Source organism: Erpetoichthys calabaricus, chromosome 4 (genome assembly GCF_900747795.2).
Source record: "Erpetoichthys calabaricus chromosome 4, fErpCal1.3, whole genome shotgun sequence".
NCBI classification, from domain to species: Eukaryota; Metazoa; Chordata; class Cladistia; order Polypteriformes; family Polypteridae; genus Erpetoichthys; species Erpetoichthys calabaricus.
In genome coordinates this window covers 82,524,495-82,546,639 of record NC_041397.2, presented here as the reverse complement: position 1 = coordinate 82,546,639, position 22,145 = coordinate 82,524,495, and the positions used below count along the sequence as shown (strand labels likewise).

At 37.5% G+C, this 22,145-nt stretch overlaps 1 protein-coding gene across 1 annotated transcript in view; it reads left to right on the top strand.

Annotated features, from left to right (window-relative positions):
• Window positions 1-22,145, top strand: part of ndfip2 (Nedd4 family interacting protein 2) — an 81,508-nt gene that overhangs the window by 37,679 nt on the left and 21,684 nt on the right. The window contains exons 2-3 of the mRNA XM_028799576.2: window positions 7,317-7,473; window positions 21,418-21,551. Of these exons, the coding sequence (XP_028655409.1) occupies window positions 7,317-7,473; window positions 21,418-21,551 (291 nt within the window). The remainder of the gene's footprint in view (window positions 1-7,316; window positions 7,474-21,417; window positions 21,552-22,145) is intronic.

Genomic DNA, 22,145 nt, shown 5'->3' with positions numbered 1-22,145 from the left:
AATATGTAGAGCCCCCCTCTGTCTCAAATTAAATCTATAGCCTGTTAAATATTAATTACACCCTTTTTTACAGGTACGTGTATTTTGTAGCAAGATATAACTAATAATGATTTAGTTTTTACCAAGCCCTTAAATTAAATAAATCTAACTTTAGCTTACAGACAACACAAGTGATTTTGTCATTTTTAGACATTTGTTTTTAATTTTTGTTTCTGTGTATATTTAAAAAAAAAAAAAAAAAAAGTACACCAGGCATATATAAAAGTATACCCTGTGTGATGGGAACTGGGGCATCAGCCTGCCCCAAACCCCAACACAAACAGACAGTGTCCTGGGTTCAAATAAAGGATGGTTTATTAACAAAATTCCTTCAAAAGTAACAAAAAGCACAGGTTTCTCTCTCTATCTCCACAATAATTGCTTCTCCTTCCACAATACTCTCTCTCATTACCACAGTGCCCTCTTCTAGTGTTGCTCTACTTCCTCCCAGCTCCGACTCAACTGGACAAGGGAGTGCGGTCCCTTTTATTAATGACCTGAGAGTACTTCTGGTGCCAGGGTCACTGCCCGATGGAAGTCCCATTTTAGGGAGCGCATTTCCCGACAGCGCCCCCTTGTGGCACCCATGGTCACTAGTAGGGTTGTATTGCTCAACTGTATCTCCCTGCATTCCCTACTGGTTCCCAAATGAGTGCCGATACAGAAGGCTGCTGCCATCTCCTGTTCTGAGGGAATAAAAATTCCCCAGCAATATCTTCCACTTCCGGTGAGCTGTCTTTCCATCTCCTCTGGCCATTACTTCCAGGTCTGGCTCTTTCCTTTCTCTTGTTCAGGATGCCCATCTGCCTGTTCAGACCCTCCTGTCCGGAGGAAGTATCCCCTTCTCTGGTCGGGATGCCCGTCCAACCCGTGTAAGATTTATAAAGATCTGGTAGCTTTATAAAGATTTGGTAGCTTGTAGAACCATCTTTAGAAGCTTTAACTTGAAGTAACTGTTTTCTGAGTGAGTTTATCAGTCTCCTCGGTGGTAGTAGAGGATTTTTGGCTCACTGTACCTTCCAAATTTACTTTAATTCTGTGACAATTGAGAGCATTTGTTTATGCACAACCCTGTTAGGTTTCATAACAATATTATTATTGTTATACACAGCAAGAATTGATTATTTTTCATCTGTTCACTTGTACTGTTGCATTATCCAGTTTTAGGTAAGCTTTATCAGTTAGGAGATGAACTCACTGTTTTTGTCTAGAATATTGTAGTGTTAAGTAGTGCTGGGCTGTATACCGGTTCATACCGAAAACCGTTTTTTTTTTTTTGTTATGATATGGATTTTTCTTATACCGCAACACCAGTTTAAATTGCCTAAGCAACATTCAGAACGTGGTGCAGCGGGAAACTGTTTAAGGGGGACCTTTTTCACTGCTACACCGCTAAACAGGCATACAACAGAGTATATGCGGTAATGGAGGTATTGCGCGGTGAAAATGGACAGAGAACATTCCAAAACTGAAGCTGTAGCAGATGATAAAGTTGAACATGATAACACAGAAGAACTTTTGCTGGAAAAAGGAGTCACGTCTGTTGTCAGGAGATACTTTGGATTTAACAGGTTGGATGTGGACCATTATCTTCAAATGTATGAATACTGTTTCTATACTACTGGATAATACTGCAAGCCAAGTTGTACTTGTTTTATTTTTTTCAATACTATGTAATGTACCTGGGTACTGTGTAATTGTGTGACGACGTGTTGACTTTATTCTCGACATTTCCACTTTAATCTCGGCGCTTATGACGAGAATGAAGTCAACATGTTGAATTTATTCTCGTAATTTGTCATTAAAGTAGAACATCGTAAACTAAACTTCATCTTAAAATGAATATTTAATTTACTAGATTTTCTCAAACCCCGTCGTAAGTTATGTTGCACATTAAATGCTTTGTGTTAAATGTTCCCCGAGCTATGTTAATCGTTACGTGCCTCTTAAATTGACTTCCTCTTGCACTATGAGGAGGCGCTGGCAGCACACAGAATACATTAATTTCATGACATTCCTGCTCCCTGAACATTTAGAATGCTAAGATAAGTACTTGATATAATTTTCGTGATGAAATGCATTAAAGCATGTATTACTTATGTGGGGGCACGGTGGCATGGAGGTTGCACTGTTGCCTCGCAGCAAAGGGTTCCTGGGTGTTCCCTGCTTTGAATTTGCATGTTTTTATGGTGGGTTTACTCGGCGTGCTTCAGTTTCCTTTCAAAGTCATGTAGAATGTGGGTTTTTATTCTGCTATATTAACCCTGCTAGTGTATGTATTGCTCGTATTCACCCTGCGATGTGCTGGAGCCTCGTTCAGGATTTGTTCCTGCCTCGCACACAATGCTTGCTGGGATGGGCACAATCCTGAATGGATGGCATATTTAAACATATATAACAAAGATTTTTTTAAAGTTCTGAACACTCCGTGGTCTAGTTTTAATTTCACAATGACGTTTATCGTGTGGTGATTGGTTATTTGGAGAAAGAAAAAGGATAGGAACTAGGGGTTTGGTACGTCAGACAGAGACGGCATGCATGCAATAAAGAAAGCCCGCTCAGAAGAACATCCATTGAATTCCATGTTCATGTCTCCGACAACCAGATCACAAACCCAACATTTACATAATATTTAAGTTAAACCTGTGCAATACTCATTAATACATCCAGTTTTTTGAAGCCTCATCACACCTGCCATAAAGTTCTCTACACTGAACGTACACCTGTGGACCCCTTACTGCAAGGGAGCAGCACTACCGCCACGCCACCGTGCATGTTTAATACATGCTTTAATGCATTTCATCATGAAATTTACATCAAGTATTTATCTTAGCATTCTAAATTTAAGAGAGCAAGAATACCATGAAGTGAGTGTATTCTGTGCGGTGATCTCTACCGGTGCCTCCTCTTAGTGCGGAGGAAGTCAGTTTAAAACGCGCTTAGTGATTAACAACTGGGTCGGGGAACACAACACAAAGCATTTAATGTGCTACTTTAACTTATGACGGGGTTTGAGAAAATCTAGTAAATTAAACATTGATTTTAGGGTGAAGTTTAGTTTACGACATTCTGCTTTAATGACAAAATAAACTATGAGAATAAAGTTTGTTTTTTTCTTTTTCACAGTAGCCCTAATACGATTCCTTATGGCTAAACCACAAATAGCATTATAAATGCAAGTTGCACTTTTATTATTTATGTATAGCTTAGCTTGAAGCAAGGTCCATATTAATGCAATTTGCCTTCATGATGGTTCGGTTGGTAAAGATGTCGTCACCAAGTTGCACTTGTTTTATTTTATTTTATTTTTATTTGGTGAATACTGTGTAATGCACCTGGGCTTGAAGTCTTGAAGGAATAATATTATTACTGGAAGTTGCACTATTATTTATCTTATTGTTATTATTTATTAGTTTAAATATTATGCAGTTTAATGATGGGAAAGTTGTTTTAAAAAGTCACTTTAACATGTCAGTAGACAGAGATTGTTAACATTAACAGAAAGTGTAGTTGGTTTACAAAACATATTTACTCTTTGTTCCTTTTTTAAAGAAAAGCCAAGCAAAATGACACCTTTTATTAAGACATGTTTTCCTTTTTTAAGACATGTTCAATGCAATGCAACTTTTGACAAGCACCTCTGACTATTTTACTAAGTCTAAATGCCTCTTTGGATGGTTGAAAGTATGTTGTCAAAATTTTATCTTAAGTTGTTTGCAAAATATGTTCAATAAAAAGGTTCTATATTTTGACTGCAACTGTCATGCAATGTGATTCCTTCTCTTCATTAGTGCCACCCCCTTGAAAACTATCACTTTATGGGGCCGTGCACATTAAAATGTTTTTTTGTACAATGTGCAATTCTCATGGCAGTGGATTAGGTTATTCTTAGCCAGTCTACTGCAGTAATTGCAGTGGAAAATGTGGTTAACATCCACTCATGCATGGGAAAAAAATACCGTTGAATACTGTGAAACCGGTATAATTTTGAAAAATACCGTGATATAGAATTTTGGTCATACCACCCAGCACTAGTGTAAAGAGGATTTTATGATAGAGTTATTGATTTAGAGATTGACACTGTTTTTGCCAAAATGCTTAGAGGCTGGTGTAATGTTCTTGTAGTGATATAAAACCAAACATAGCAGATTTTGATGGTATTGTGCATACTGAGTGAATTATTTCACTTTTGTCTTGTGTGTCCATAGGGTATTATTTTAAAGATCTTGTGGCTTGTTTAGATGAAGCTTTGTTTACCTAAGCTATGGTGTAATTATGTGATAGTATCACTTTTAGGTCATCAATTAAGCAAGTGCACTAGCAGCATTTGGCTTTAATTACCTTCTAAATTAATATGGAAGAAGTAAAGGTGCGGTTACTTACTCACACATGTCTTCTGGATAATTATTTTGTGTTGTGACAGAAGCCTGTTACTGTATGTTTTTGGATTTTTTTTTTTTTTTTTTTTGTCATCTCAGGATCAAATTATCTAATTTTAGGAATTGGTCAGGACTAAATGATTGTTAAGTCACGTCCTAACCTTTAAAAGCACACATCACATGGTGTGGTCATTTCAGTTCTGTTTTACTTGTTGTAGTCTTCTAGGCAGTAGACAATATGCTTCAAACTCTGTTTGGAAGATAAATGACATTTTCTTTTACTCAACCACTATATAGTCAGTAAAGTTTAAGTTTTAAAATAATTTTAAACCAATAGAGTACTGTGACATAAGTAACCACCTTTTGTATTTTATCAGCATTAACAAAGCACAAAGCATCTCTTTTTTTACATATGAAGTATTCTGAAACATTATGCTATATTGTTAGTTATTGAAGGTAGTCTATGCTGCCTAGCCTAGCATAGCAATTATTAAGGTTGAGTAGCTTATATCTGATGTGTTTTAGTAAGTCTGCTGACAAGGTTAAAGTAAATGAAGGCAGTGAAGATTAGAGATAGGCACTGCAGAAATGTTACAAAAAGTCTAGCAAGTGTGGAGAAGATTAGTAAGCTATGGAGATTTTTTTTCATATATTTTAAAGCAGGCTCCAAATTTGTACCATTGATTAAGAAAAAGCTTCCAAAGACAGCATTGGGGCAAACAGAGAGGCTGCTGAAGATGCGTTTGGAGTGAGATCTTTTTCTGCATCCAGATGTCTTTTACATAACTCCCTCTAACAGACAAGAAATCTAGATTTTATGTAGTACTATTCACAGAGCACATTAACTCAGTGTGGTTCATCCTGTAGTATAAGAAATAGAGAAATATGGTGTATCACAGTATTTTTTTTCTAAGGCTAATTCAAAATTACCATTGTATTCAAGTTTAGTATGCTAACTAGGCACTGTTTAAAGACAGATTTGATTTGACAAGATTTTTCAGATGGAGCTAAAGTTATCAAAGCAGCTTTACTTCCAGCCAGGGAGATAATAATACCCATTGACGTTTTTAGAGCAAACATTGATAAGGTTGCAATGTTTGAGAGCTGCCTTCTATTATTTTTTCAGTTTCTCACTCTTTCTTCTCCCTCCTAATGTACAATTCTAAAGTGTTTTACAAATGGGATTTAAGTAGTCTTTTACTAGCACTAACTATATATTATGAAATCTTAACTCGCCTTCATTGAATTATGTTAGTACTGTGTTGATATTCTGTTCAAAAGTTGAATGATAATTGTAAAGTTAATTTTTGTGACTTTTAACTATATAGTAGTCGTAGACCATGGAAAGCATCTCCATTGGGGGTGTGTTTGGTGTGGAGTTAGTGGTGTGCTACAGGCCTCCATATTACAGCACCAGTACCAGTATTCAGTAGTGTAATAAAAATTGAATTCATTCAACATTGATTTTAAAATTGCTATAAATAATGACTCAGTATTGTCATCAAAGCCTAAAGCTGAATAGCCTCATCATAAAACAGATTTTAATAAATCTCTATTAATAAGAAACATTAGGTGTTACTAATTACTGTTGCTCATTTACTCACACAAAAATGCCATTTCCAGTTGTTTTCTTTTTACTGTCTTCTTAACAAGAGCAACTTAGTGTAAAGGATTTAAAACAAAATCCACTCCAGCCATAATTTCAAACATAACCAGTGTAAGATCACCCAGCAATGCAATTTAGCAACAATTTTGCCGCCAATGCATTCTCTCATTATCTAAAAGCCTACTCCCAAGCACTCCGAAGTACAAAGGCATGCGCTATAGAGAAAAACAGTTCATTCTATTTCATTGTGACCTTGGGCAATAGTGTTGGCTTTTTCAAAAATACAAGGCTTTGCTTTGATAAAATGTGTAATCTGTTTCTTTGAAATTAATTTTCATGTTTGCACAGTACAAGAAAATTCCTATTTGTGCATTTGATCGACACATTATGCCATCATAGTCCTTATCCAGTGGAACGAATCTGTCACTATAGGTTATGTAAAATATAATGTAATAAAATGTAATTGATCATGATGAGCAAAGATTCCGAATGCTCCTTAGCAAACAGTTTTATACATAGTAAAACTTATTTTGCAGTTGTTAAACTCAAATAAAAACAGTTGTGTTTTTTGTTTTGTTTTGTAGGTTTGGCAGGAAAGGAACAATGATCTCTCACTGTTACACCTATTTTTGGATACATACATTTCTCACAAATGGGACTAGATGAAAATAAACAGGGAGAAATACAACATGGCTAAACAAAATCCACAACAACACAAAAAAGTACTCTTAGGCAAAAGCTGTAATCCAGTCAGACAATCAAGATTTTTATCCAAAATGGTTGCAAGAGGAACAAAAATGTTGTAGCTGAGGTCTTTTGAGATCCTACTTTTGACAGTACTGCTCATATTTAAGCTTTGTATATACTGTATGATTATGAAGGCTTCCTCCCATCATACCTAGCTCACTCCTCCACACTCCCTACAGCGGCCATGGGAGAAAGATTTTTAACTAAACAAAGACTTTTCTTCCCAGTGTGAATCTCACTGGACATGTGACAGTATAGTTTCCTGTTTTTTTCCCTCCAGACCCGCCAAACAAAGCAAAATTTTTTCACTGCACATTACATTTTACTTGAATCTCAGGCTCATCATTAATAATAGGGTAAAGTAGCCCAGGCCCAGGCCTGGATAAATCCACTCTCCCCAGTTCTGTTGTCAGTTATAGTATTACTGAATTCATTGGATTGCTTATTTACACTGAAAATCCAACCTGATGAATTATTTACAACTGATATTAAAAAAGCAATACTTATAGATTTCTATATTTCATATTTCATTTTTTTTTATTTAGCTCCATAATGAGGATGATGGTGACTCTCCTGAGCCTTCTGTGAGTGGAGAGTCCTCCAGTTCAATGCAGAACACAGCCACTTCAGAAACTGTTGTCCATCTTGACAGCAATGTTCCACCTCCTCCCTACAGCAGTCTTGCAGCAAGTGCATCTTCTGGTAAGTGAATACTGTTTAACAACATTTATTTATATAGCACATTTTCATACATAATTATAGCTCAAAGTGCTTTATAAGTAGTACAAGAAAAGCTGAAGTTATAGAGGTAAAAACAAACAATATATAGTTTGGAAGCCACTAATGCTTAAAATGGTAACTGTCAATACCTTATTTGATAACATGCACTATGGTCAGATAGTCAAAGTGGAGAGGATAATGAAAACTCCAAAAGCCCCTTATCTCCATCTGGTCATTCTACACTAAAGGTCCTAAAAGGTTTGATGCTGCTGGTATCATTATATTTGTAATACTGTTTACCATTCCAGCATCAAGAGAGCCTGAAGTGTTCAAGTGTAAGATTATTATCATGCATACATAATGTATATAGTACAATGAAATTCTTACTTGCATGCCTCCTCAGAACAGTGCCAATGTTAAAATATAAACAAAAGACAAAATTAAAGAATATACCAGTACAGTATATATTGTATACAGTATACAATGCAACATATATAGTTACATACCGAGAGAGAGAAAATAATATATATATGTGTGTATATACAGTGTATGTATGTGTATATGTATGTGTATATATATATATATATATATATATATATATACACCATTTTAACTTATGTACCACGCGCCCTCGTGTAAGACGCGCACCCTAATTTTTACAAAGAAAATCGTGAAAACTCGTTTTGCCCTGTGTACGACACGCATTGTGATTGTATAGGAAGCGGGTGAGGTTGGAGTAAGACACCGACGTGAATAAGTGTAATGGAGAATAATTATGTCTCATTTAATTCTTTCCGCACATGATATAGTATATTTGTATTGGAGTACTAACTATAAGCAGTACCCCTACTGCAGAATGTTCAATGTTTGTTGCACCATGCTGCGAAAGGTGGGAATGACAAATAGCCCTATGAAACGAGAAAAAAAGAACCGTATAGAGACAATCGGTAAAGGACTATAACGGCAAGTGGAAAATTATTGTGCTCACCAGACTATTCCAGTTTAATCATCATCTTCCGATTCGCTGCTGGATTCGGATTCACCACCGCTACTGACGTTGTCGTCGTCGTCGCTTTCCCATAAGGTGTCGTCTTCGCTTCGCCTTGTGTATGACACGCACCTGATTTTTCTAATGCTAATTTTCGGAAAAAAATGTGCACGTGATATACGCGTACATACGATATATATACAGTAATCCCTCGCTATATCGCGCTTCGACTTTCGTGGCTTCACTCTCGCGGATTTTATATGTAAGCATATCTAAATATATAATACGGATTTTTCGCTGCTTCGTGGGTTTCTGCGGACAATGGGTCTTTTTACTTCTGGTACATGCTTCCTCAGTTTGCCCAGTTGATTTCATACAAGGGACGCTATTGGCGGATGGCTGAGAAGCTACCCAATCAGAGCACGCAGTAAAGTTCCTGTGTGCTGATTGGTTCAGCGACGGTGCGCCAAATTCGATTCCGCTGCTTTAACCAGGAAGTTTCGTCTTGCTCATTCAGCATCAACGTGTTTCGCTGTGTAAAGAGTTAACTTTAGTGTTCTTTTGTGTTTATCTTTGTGCATAGTCAAGCCCTTCATTATGGCTCCAAAACGATCTGCTCCTGCTACTGCTTCAGGGGCTGTGCCCAAGCGTCAACGGAAGATGCTAACGATTGTCGAAAAGGTGAAAGGTTTGGATATGTTGAAGGAAGGGAACAGCTACACTGCTGTAGGATGTCATTACGGCATCAATGAGTCCATGATTCTTTTTATTTAAAAAGGAGGAAAAGAATATAAGATCTATGGCTGCAGTGTCTTTTAACCAGGGCGCAAAACGAGTTGTAAGTGAACGTAATAAGGTGGTAAGGTTTATAAGAGTGTGGGAAGGGTTTATAAAGCCTTAAAATATATATAAATAATAAAATAAATATAAGGTTGCTACTTTGCGGATTTTCACCTATCGCGGGGGGCTCTGGAACATTACCCCCGCAATAGGTGAGGGATGACTGTGTATGTATATATGTATGTATATATGTATGTATATGTGTGTATTATATATATATATATATATATATATGGTTGAAATAGTTTACTGTCAAATAAATGCAAAGAGTAAACGACACGTGTTTCGCCCTCATTCTGGGCTCATCAAGTGTACACACTCCACTGCACTCCCTCTCGGGAATCAAACCTCGGACGTCAGCGCCAGAGGCGATGCCCCTAACGTTGCGCCACGGCGTGTGGTTCGTTTATTTGACAGCATGTAGATCGGGGTAATTACATTCACGGCATTCGTAGTCTGTGTCACAATCTGATTGTTTGGGTGGTTACCTACCAGGTAACGCTTGTGGTTGGCCAGCAATCCGCTAACATCCGCCACAGTGCCCTCAGTTTGTGAGGAGCAGATCATAGAATGGTTGAAATAGTTTACTGTTAAATAAATGCAAAGAGTACATGACACGTGTTTCGCCCTCATTCTGGGCTCATCAGGTGTACACACTCCACTTTATTTGACAGTAAACTATTTCAACCATTCTATGATCTGCTCCTCACAAACTGAGGGCACCGTGGCGGATGTTAGCGGATTGCTGGCCAACCACAAGCGTTACCTGGTAGGTAACCACCCAAACAAATTTGTGACACAGACTACGAATGAAAAATGAATTTAATCCATTTTGGAATAAGGCTGTAACATAACAAAATGTGGAAAAAATGATGCGCTGTGAACACTTTCTGGATGCACTGTATGTGTGTGTATGTATGTATATATATATATATATATATATATATATATATATATATATATATATATATATATACAGTATATACAGTTCTACTACATCAGCAAGGTCTCTCCCAGACAAAGATTTCAAAGCAGACTGGGGTTTCAAGATGTGCTGTTCAAGCTCTTTTGAAGAAGCACAAAGAAACGGGCAACGTTGTGGATCGCAGATGCAGTGGTCGGCCAAGGAAATTTAGTGCAGCAGATGAAAGACACATCAAGCTTATTACCCTTCAAAATCGGAAGATGTCCAGCAGTGCCATCAGCTCAGAACTGGCAGAAACCAGTGGGACCCAGGTACACCCATCTACTGTCCGGAGAAGTCACGCCAGAAGTGGTCTTCATGGAAGAGCTGCAGCCAAAAAGCCATACCTCAGATGTGGAAACAAGGAAAAGCGACTCAAGTATGCACGAAAACATAGGAACTGGGGTGCAGAAAAATGGCAGCAGGTGCTCTGGAGTGATGAGTCAAAATTTGAAATATTTGGCTGTAGCAGAAGGCAGTTTGTTCGTCGAAGGACTGGAGAGCAGTACAATAATGAGTGTCTGCAGGCAACAGTGAAGCATGGTGGAAGTTCTTTGAACGTTTGGGGCTGCATTTCTGCAAATGGAGTTGGAGATTTGGTCAGGATTAATGGTGTTCTCAATGCTGAGAAATACAGGCAGATACTTATCCATCATGCAATACCATCAGGGAGGCGTATGATTGGTCCCAAATTTATTCTGCGTACACACTCTACTGCACTCCCTCTCGGGAATCGAACCTCGGACGTCAGCGCTAGAGGCGAAGCCCCTAACGTTGCACCATGGCGTGTGGTTCGTTTATTTGACAGCATGTAGATCGGGGTAATTATATTCACGGCATTCGTATTCTGAATCACAATCTAATTGTATGGGTGGTTACCTACCAGGTAACGCTTGTGGTTGGTCAGCAAGTCGGCTAACATCCGCCACGATGCCCTCAGTTGTGAGAAGCAGATCATAGAATGGTTGAAATAGTTTACTGTCAAATAATGCAAAGAGTACGCGACATGTGTTTCGCCCTAATTCCACACGCCGTGGCGCAACGTTAGGGGCTTCGCCTCTAGCACTGACGTCCGAGGTTCGATTCCCGAGAGGGAGTGCAGTAGAATAGAGACTATTTCAACCATATATATATATATAATATAATGATATACAAAGGTAAGTGGTAAACTGCCAGAGGTGTTTTTACATTACATTATTCTGTTTCAGTAATTTTCAGAGGACTTTTTTAGAGAACAAGTAGTGGGTTAACATCTTACAGCTTTTCTGCTGCAGTGGAAGTTAAACCTTGAAAGTTGATGTAAACAATACCTACAGGTGGTCCAACTTTTGTGATAGCTTATAAACCCTAAGTCTTTAAAAGCAGTTTTGGAACAAACTGTGTTGCTACGCCCTCTGAAGCATTATTTGGACAGTAGTGCATTTTATATCACACTAGACATTAAGCCCGTTACAATAACGGGCACTAGAACAGTAGTGCATTCTCTTTGAGAATTTTCTTTAATGTCATTTTCCTGTTCCTCTATAGATCTATTTGCTCTTCTGAGTCTTTCTCTTTTAGCGTTTTTCTGACGCTCATTATCTTTCTCTTCTTTTTTGGGTGGCATGTTGTTAGTAGATAGTCACAGTAATATAGGCTTGTACATCCGTAATATTTTCTGTTACAGTAATACTGGCTTGTATGTGGCTGTAATATGCGTCACTGTATTGTGTGCCTTTAATTTTCTATCGCAGTAATACTGGTTTGTATTTCCGTAAAATGCCTGTAATTTTCTCTGACAGTAATACTGGCTTTGATGTCCGTAATATGCGTTAATTTTCTATCACAGCAGTGGGCAATCAGCAGATTCTGCCTAGCAACTGATATAATGTGTGGCTTGTAGTTGATAATCGTGCTTGTGGCGTCTCTCCAACAAGTACTGTGCAGTTCCCCAGCAAGTATTTTAATCTGTGCTGGCGTGCAGCTGATCATTGTATGTGTGGCATCTCCCCAGCAATGGATTTTATGTGCACGAAAATAAATCTACTTTTAAAAGTCATCCGATTGTAATATCATGAACATTCGTATATTTAGGAAAACCCCTTCAATGACTGACACTTTACCTGGCCAGGCTTCTTAATCACAAATCTGACATCCTCAGAGTGAACACCTGCACAACCACAAACACTAATCCCACCTCTTTGGGGAAGATGGTCTTCGCGTCTGAGTACCCGGTTAGATTTTTCGTGCCTTTTGTTTTAAGTCTTACCTCATTTCCAGAAATCCGATTGGATCGGCTGCACGATATTTTATAGGTCCCGCCCTCTCTGTCTTGTGTGATGTGTCAGGCGGCCTTTGAAGCTTCTGCTTTGAAGCATTGCATGTGCACTTCACCAGAGGACACACACACGGACACTGGAAGCACACAGGGGCTTTATTAAAGAGGATAAGCTGTTGATTCTCAGAACATGTCTTCTGATTCTGTTGCGGCTTTGGGTCTGCCAAACATGTTCATATGATATTTGTTTCTGCATTTAGCTTTAAGTATCACAAAACCGTTTCAATGCCATGGTTAGTACTAACACCTGACTGTACATTTAAGAATAAATTTTTTATTCAAGCAATCACTTACCTGTTCAAACATCACTTTTTCTAGATTTTTTGCTTATAAAAATGTTTTTTAAAGAATGATAAAACATTGCAGTAGACAGTTACTGTAACTATGTTTGGTATACTGTCAAAAAAGCAGTCCGAGCCTATTTGAAAATTTCTGTAAGAATTTGATCAGAGATGCAGATGGACAGTTTAAATTAAATAATTATTCTATGACAGTTCAAATACATTTAGTTTGCTCATGGTGTAACACACAATAGGATTTTTTCTGCTTTGTTTCTCAATGGTTAAATTACTGCCCCATTTTTTTATTGCTGCATAATCACTATTAGCTGTGTTACTATCACAAAATATTGTCATCTGTAGTGGAAATATGGTTATATAAATTATCATATTTTTCAAATCAATTTTTATATGCATATTATCTTTGCACCACCCTTGCTTAGTACATTTGTGACAAAGTATTTTGTCAAATTAATTTATTGTAGAAAATCAATCCACCAATTAATGAACACAAAATATCAAATTAACAGAGTGAGAGACCCCCTGTCTGCTGCACTAGGCTAAGTTAAACAGGTTTCTATCTCCTTCCTAGCAATTAGGGTGGTTTGTCCACTGGCCAAGATATATAAATAACTGTGCAATAAGCTCCAAACCTCTCCCAGTTCACCTCAGAAACGCTTTCCATGTGTATATTTCTGCAATATTGTATCCTCACTACTTCCTTCCCAATTTGAGTCCTTGCATAACTTGCCTCCCAGATTTAAGGACCAGCTTTTAAAACCCACCCTGGGTTATTTCCAGGGCAATCCATGGAACCACAACCACATAAATATATTTTTGAAATGCTGTACAAAATGTGCAATTATTTTTCTTAGTTTCAACCTTAGAATCAATAAACATATATTTCCTGAAGTTACAGAAATGCAGTATTCTAAGTTATGTATGCACAGAAAAACTGAATACAATCTAAATAAAGGAAGTACTTTCTACCTTCATATTTGTAATACACCAAAAATGTACAATTATCTTTATTATGCCACAAAATGCAGTGCATTTTAAAACTTGGAACCTGACCACTGTCAAATTTGTTTCATTGCTATCTAGCAATTTGCCATCTACCCTATACAAAAAGTCATAATTTTTAAAAACAACACTCAATCTTTTAAAACTTATTGAATTTGTTATATAATGCTTTGTAATCATTTTCTTTGATTGTTGTTTTAAAATAGACATAAAAGTGCTATGTTAACAAAAAAAAAATAACTACATGGCTGAAAATTAGAATTAACTAGCAAACTATAAGCAACCTTAACCAGGTCTTGCACATCATTTGATTACAAAAAATAAATGCATGTTAAAACTAATTCATATTAAAACAAATGTCATAAACAAAGCAATTTTAGAGCATATTTTTCAGCTTCAGTGCAGTATATGAAAACCCATTGGAACCCAGTTCAGTTTTGTTCTTACCATGTACTCAGTGTTGCCAGGAAAGGCTCCATCTCCTGTGAGTCAACTTCAGTGGATAGAAAAGTAGATTTAAAAAATACCAGTTTTCATAATGCTCAAAACATTACTGAAAAATATGCCCTTTTGTATTGAAATATAGTAAGCAGTGATAAATCATTGAAGTTAACCATGCACACTAAACTACCAGTATCACTCTCATACTGTTTTTATACTGCATGAGCCAATTGTTGCCTAATATCTTAGCTATAAAATAATAAACATATTCTCTCTTGGCAGATGTAAAGGGCTGATTTTCCTCAGTGTATGTATTTTTATTGGTTAAGGAAGCATATTATTTCTTGATGGCTTTTTCCAAAGAATTACTTCCACTGTTACAGTAGAACAGTAATAGTTTTAAAGAAAGTAGGGAACATATGATTTGATCAACCCATACAGCTAAAGTGTGGCAAATAGAGTAGAATGAAAATAATGGATGAATTAGAAAGCCTCATATTTGAATGTGTACTGTAAAATCAGAGGGTTTAGACAAGGTGAATTCTTAACCAATTTCAGGGAAAGTTGTCTGCCTTGTTTCCCAGAAATTCAACTGTGGTAAATGCAAATTCATAGCGCATCAGGGCCACAGAAGCCTTAGTAATAAACCAAACTTTAAAGCCAAGCCTTAAATTTACTTCGTAAACCAGGTTGTATTAATCAACTGAAATCCTGCAAATATCTGCTTCTTCACTTATTTTGTATTATTTTTGACCTTTTGGTTTGCTTCAAACTTATTATTATAAATGGAGATTTTACTCTGCTTGCACATTTAGCATAAATTTGTCAGTGATTTTGTCATGATTACAATTTCTGAGGGTTACACTTTTATCAGCTGTAAAATTACCCTAAAACAACCTGACTTGCACATTTTTAGCAGCTGTTACTGTTTCCTGTGAATGCTCTTATTAGATGCGCTGTGATTCCCAAGTTCATCTTGAATCCTATAGACTCGTGTTCTGAATTTCCTGTGGTTAGGTTTAGGTTCATGGCCATAAAAAAAAACTGAAATTGTGCAGCATGTCATGATTCTTTTCTCCAGACTCTGCCAAACAGTTATAAAATTCTTCTGAAAATGTTCTCCTTGTACTGTAACAGAGGTGCTTAACTACAATATTGCTCAGATGTTAATTTTTGTTTCAGTAAGATTATTGTTTTTGTAAGGTACTTATTTATCCTTGTTGCAATTTTTTATTTTGTTGTTACCTCCATACAACATTAAGGAGAGTAATCAAGGATGATATACTGTTTATTATATCAACTAAAGCCCAAACTCTCAGTATTTACTGAAAAAAAATTGATTACATCTTGCCTGAAGAAGGGGCCTGAGTTGCCTCGAAAGCTTGCATATTGTAATCTTTCTAGTTAGCCAATAAAAGGTGTCATTTTGCTTGGCTTTTCTCTGAAAAAAAATGTAATTTCTGCTGAAAAAATGAAATCCCTCACTATTACTTCCTGAATTTCATGTGAAAATATAGGACTAAAAATTGTATAGCTCAGCATTACATTTTCAATAAGTAATAAAAATTTAATACACTATATGGGCTGGAGCAGTCGGTATACTAGAGCTGTAGTTAATTTTTTTTCTCTCATTCTAATTAAAAAATATATATAGCACAACAAGCCAGATCGCTCAGTTTTAGTATTTCAGTCAGTATAAATTAAAGCTGCAAAACCTAAATCTTATACAGTATAAAATTGAAAAAGAGCTAAGAAATACAGGTGTGTTTGAACACAAGGTTTGTTTACTTTTTTGCCCATCAGGTGACACTTATTAGCCAGTATGCTGGCAGTCAGTACTTCTGTTTTCTGCGAATAAGATTCTTCCATTAATATCCCACATAAAATATATTTTTGGCCAGTGAGGTTGTCAGATTTTTTGCATTGCATTACAAGGTAGGATAATAGTATTTAAACCTAGTTTTATGCCCCTATCTTCACTCTATATGGGTTATATGAGGTCTGAGCAGGTCAGAATTAAGGAGAAGAAATCAAGGGGACAGACACAGATAAAGACAGAAGTGTAGAATCTGGTTGGGGAAGCCCCGCAAAAGAGCACAGCCAGAGGTAGAGGCGTTACAGGGGTGGATCAGGGGTGGACCCCTGCTTATTTTGTGGATTGAAGGAAGGTTACAGGATGAAGGAGTCAGACTCCAGGTGTCTCAGCAGGTTACCAATAGAGATGGCTGGAACAGGAGTCAGGTTTATGGAACACATGCACCAGTGTCTCAGTCCTGTTGAGCTTGCCTGTTGGTTGAGCAGGGTTAGAACAGAGAGAGAGAGAGAGAACACACTGAGGAATATAATGGAAGGAAACAATTCTGACTGATTTTATCCTTGATTTTAAATATTTATTGGATTTATTTATTGATTGATATTTAACTTCCTCACCTTGCTGTTGATTTTATGGATTATTTATTGAACATTTGTTGCACTGCACTTTTGACACCGAACTTGCTGTGTGTGTGTATGCGTGTGTGTGTGTGTGTCTCCCCTCATTCACCTGAAATGGAAGAGGCCCTTGGCTGCTGTCATCTGGAGCATCACAAGGATCAATTTAGTACTTTTGAAGTAGGAAGGTATTTATGTACACTAGTGATGTATTGAACAGTATACTGCCAGTCTGAGGGAGTTATTATACAGGCTAATGGGATAGCAATTAAAATTTGTACTTCTATTCTATATTCTCGTTAACCAAGGTCAGTTTCTATGTGCTTTAATAACGTTTGGTTTAGGGGGATCTACTGAATCCAAAGCCTCATTATAATTAGATTTTACCTGCTTTATATCATTATCCTTAATTATGTTAAGATTTTCAAAATATCTTCAAATTTTAATACAGAGATACAATCCAGATATGTCAAAGTCCTTTTTTTATTTGTAATGTAATTAATGATCAGAAATAATTTAATGTAATGATATTTAGATTTTGAATCTCAACTCTGTAAGTCAGACCCCCGTGACCCTGTAGTTAGGAATATAGCGGGTTGGAAAATGGATGGATGGATGGAACTCTGTAAGTCATAATTAGATATAATGTGTGGTTATGACTATGAGTCAGGCTGTTATCAATCTGGTAAAACCCTACTATATTTAACAGATAAGTAAACATTTGTTAAAAGCATCAGTTTCCATATCAAGTTGTATATTAAAAACCCCCATTAACAGTACATGATCATAATTAATAGTTAAGTAAAATAAAAGGTTGCCACATTCAGTCATTAGCAAAGAATAAAGCCTTGGTGGTATTGTGTTGGATTCTGTTTTAATATCTTTGAGTACCTCAAAGGATGTCCATCCATCCATCCATTATCCAACCCGCTATATCCTAACTACAGGGTCACAGGGGTCTGCTGGAGCCAATCCTCAAAGGATGTAAATTCACCTAAATTTTTAGATGTGATTTGCAGTTCATCGCACAGAATTATACTAAGGCCACCTCATGAACCAATATGTCTTGATTTATAATGAAATATATAACCATTTGGTGCTGCCTCAGTTAAAGGAATAGTATAAGATTTAATATGGCAGATTTCAGAAAGAAAACATAGATCAGATTTTGTACTTAATATAATTTACCAAAGCAACTTTATTTTCCAGAAAGTGAATATTTAGCAAACAGCACTTTAAACTAAGGATGTTTTCCAACTCATATTATACTTTTTGTTTTAATTTGTATTAAGTTTTAAATACAGGTACCCCAGTAGAGGTTCTGATTTTAACTCTTAGTCTAGGCATATTCTTTATCCTCTTGGTTATTAATTTACTTAGTTTTTGCTAAAGGTCTAAATTTGTAAGATCCCCAAAACAGGGATTCTAAGTAGAAACTACATACTTTTTGGTGGATAAACAACAGCCTACAATTTAAGATTGCAAGGCTGTGACCTGAATGGTGCTCTGATCAGTCAACCAAGCAGTTTTGCTGCCACATTTTAGGATAAAATAAAAGAATAAAAGTTAGGCTGAAGAATATCTATTTTGTCAAGTCTAGGCCTTTTCCAAAAATCATTCCAATTATTAGTAAAGGCTGTGTTTTTATTTTTACACCGTGTTTCTAACCAGCAGTAAATGGATAGCAGTCTTGTATAAACCACACACTTAAGTTCCAACATATTCTTTCAGCATTAGTGTATAAGGATATGAAGTTCCTCTTTATTACCTGAGATTGCTGTAAAGCAATGTCATTAGTGCAGACATGTACCAATAAATTAGACACTTCATTGTCAGACAGGATGTCCAATTTAGCCTCCCCTAGGAAGCATTTATATTTAAATTCTGGATTATCATAGTTTGAAATCCTAGCATGCCTTGCATTATTTACACTTTGTTGTTCTCATTCTCTACAGATGTGCTGTTGAGCCTTGTATCTATTCTGGGTCTAAATTGGTGACCTGGGTACAGAGAGACTAAATTTTAACCCACTCACCATGTGGCTGAATTGGTGCTGCTGATTTTGGCGGTGTACTAGCTATAGTGAGGCCTGGAAAGACTGAAGCCAAATCACAAGTGACTGACTTTTCTGTACACACCAACTTAGTGCAGTTTTTGGTTTGCCTAATCATAATAAGGTTCCTAATGCAGTCCTCATAAGTGCATCGTTTTTCCCGCCAACTCTGAACTTCACAATTGTTTGGCAGGTGAAACTGCCACAATATATAAACACTAGCCTACTACGCCGCATAATTATTTATTGATGGGTGAACACTTCCTGAAAGACACAGTTGTCCAAATGGGTTGGGTTTGAGGATACGATTGTGAGTGAATGAAAAGATGGAACTCTGGAGAGAGCAACATACAATTGTCCGTGACTTAAAACTGGTTTTGGCAGATACAGGCTCCAGCACATACAGTGGCCCAGTGTCTTATTAATTGTCATTGCAAAGACTAATCTAACAGGAAATTGTCTGTGTGTAAAAGTAAACGGCAAATTTGAATCTGATGGGGTCAGGGAAATCTGGGGAATAAGGACAGTTTGTGAGGTAGCAGCTGTGATAGTTTTACACTCCAGTACATTGCTGTGAATGCTAGTAACAGTCAGTCTAGTGTCATTACAGAGACTTCATGCTGGCATGAGGTTTCTGAGAAGCATGACGACTGAACCAATTTTAATTTTGAGTTTATGCGGAGACATGCCAGTGGGAGTAAGACTGCTAAGAAATTCTTCGGGGAATGAAGGACGTTCTCGGAAGTGAATGGTGATAGTAGCTGGAAGTATTTCGGACATCGCCACAATTTCTGCCTCGCCACCATAAACTCTGGAAGTATTCATGTAGTCAGCGTATTGTTGAGCAGACTGTATGACTATGCTTCTGTGACTAAGAACAGCGGACAGCACGTCGCCGAAGTTATCGCAGTGTTGGCAAACAAAGGTTACAGCCATGTTGCGAAGTTCGAGAGCAACAGTTTCGTCGATGACATTTTTCCAGAAATATCCGACTGATAGAAAGAAACAGTTACCTGATGCAGGAATTTGTATAACCTTGAAAGAAGAGTTATTTCCATGAAATACATGTGAAGCGGTGGCCATGTTAGGAAAATGAACAGTCAACGTGGCTTAGAGGTGCATGTGGACTGTAGCACAGAGCAAAGCGACTCAGGATGTGTTTCGTGAGGAGTTGGGGGCGGGCACATGAGCAGGCAGTGTGCATGCCTCAAGAGCGATGGTGGATGCGGGAGGAGGGTTACAGTTAGCAGGCGGGGTTCTGTCGTGCGTATCCCATGACGCGGGAGGAGGGTTAGAGTTGGTGGGCGGGGCTCTGTCGTGCGTACCCCATGCGCACAGCCTGCTCATGCTTTGAGAGCGAGGGTGGACGCAGGAGGAGGGTTAGAGTTGGCGGGCGGATGTGTTTGGTGAGGAGTTAGGGGCGGGCACATGAGCAGGCAGTGCGCATGCCTCGAGAGTGAGGGTGGACGCGGGAGGAGGGTTAAAGTTGGTGGGCGGGGCTCTGTCGTGCATATCCCATGACGCGGGAGGAGGGTTAGAGTTGGCGGGCGGGGCTCTGTCGTGCATACCCCCTGGTCTTAGAGTTGGCAGGCGGGGCTCTGTCGTACATACACCATGCGCACTGCCTGCTCATGCCTCGAGAGCGAGGCTGGACGCAGGAGGAGGGTTAGAGTTGGCGGGCGGGGCTCTGTCGTGCGTATCCCATGATGCGGGAGGAGGGTTAGAGTTGGCGGACGGGGCTCTGTCATGGGTGCGTGCGTACCCCATGGTCGGGTGACTTGGTCTTTTATATATATATATAAACATGCCCTTGACAGACAGAGAACATATTGAACTTACTGGTTAGGTGTAGCACTGAGTTCATCTTTATCTTTGTGTTTTCAGTAACTCAGTTCAGCTGGTTGCCTGTGAGACACTTTCATTCAGGCTTTCACTGCAGAGCTGGGTGACTGACTTTTACTCCAAATTAATTTTCTTTTTGTTTTTCAGTTTCAATAGTTTTCCACTTGTAGTAAGTTATCAGATATGCTTCTCTGATACTGTAAAACACACTGTTCTTGTGTGTCTATCTACAATTCAACCTTCCATACATGACAGATTACATCTGTCTCTTCTGATTTATGCATATCTAACAATGAATAACCTCTGTAAATAGAACACTTCCTCAGAATATTTAAGTCTGAGAACCTTGAATAATAGGTTGAGAAGACAGAAAATGAGACAAAGATGATATTGGCATGTATTGAAAAAGAAAGAATATAGCTCATTGGAGATCTTTACTTTTAGATTTTTTCCCTCTTCATTATCAAGTGAGGTAGTAATTTTGATAGAAATGGCACTAGTCATGCATTAGTAAAAATCTAAGATACTTTGTTGATACTAATCAAAATTGCGTAGATTTCGCTGTACTGTATCTCAAACTATTTCATGTAAATGGATGAATGTAAAACTAAAAGTTTAAACATTTAATCTTTTTCTGTAAAAATTTGTATCAGTATTGTATTAAATTAGAAATATGATATTGATGAAGTATGTCTAAGTTATTGATTAAAATGCTTAATCAGTAATAAGATGCATATTTTCTTTCTGCAGATAGTGAATTTCAGAATAATACCTACCCAGTGCCACCTCCATACAGTGTTGCTACCTCATTGCCTACTTATGATGAAGCTGAAAAGGCCAAAGCAGCAGCATTGGCAGCTGCAGGAGCTGAGGCTACCCCAAGGGTAAGTCACTTCCTGTTAAATTTCCACATAAAAACTACAAGTTTGTTAGATATAAGACAGGAGCTGACTTGCTAAATAACAACACTTAAACTTCATCAGCATAGTTGTTGACATTAATGGCACTAGAAAAAGTCTATATAGTAGTATGCAAACTATGATCTTCTAATCCAAGTGCATAAAAATGTTTGACTTTTAGACCGACTGTGTAAATGAAATCAAGATATACATAATGCAAAAACATACTATTCTTTGCAAAAGTAAAGCAAACCGTTATAAAATAGAAATGACATAGTCTTGTTTCTCTGTGGCAGTACATGCTTTTTTAACAAACAGTGGTTCACTATCATCCTATATATACTTTCAGTATGCACACCTACCGTTTTAGCAGTTCAGCTATACGTAAATCCTACCTTTGCTCATACTGCCAAATTTTAAAACTCCTGAGGAGTTCATCCAGAATGGAGCCAACTCACTTCATGATGATGTTTAACCTTGGGAGGAGATGCAAAGAACAGTGTGTTGTTGTATACAACATACTAAGGCTCCACGTAGTACTTGATATTGTAATTTATTTTCAGGCTTCCAAAAAGTCCA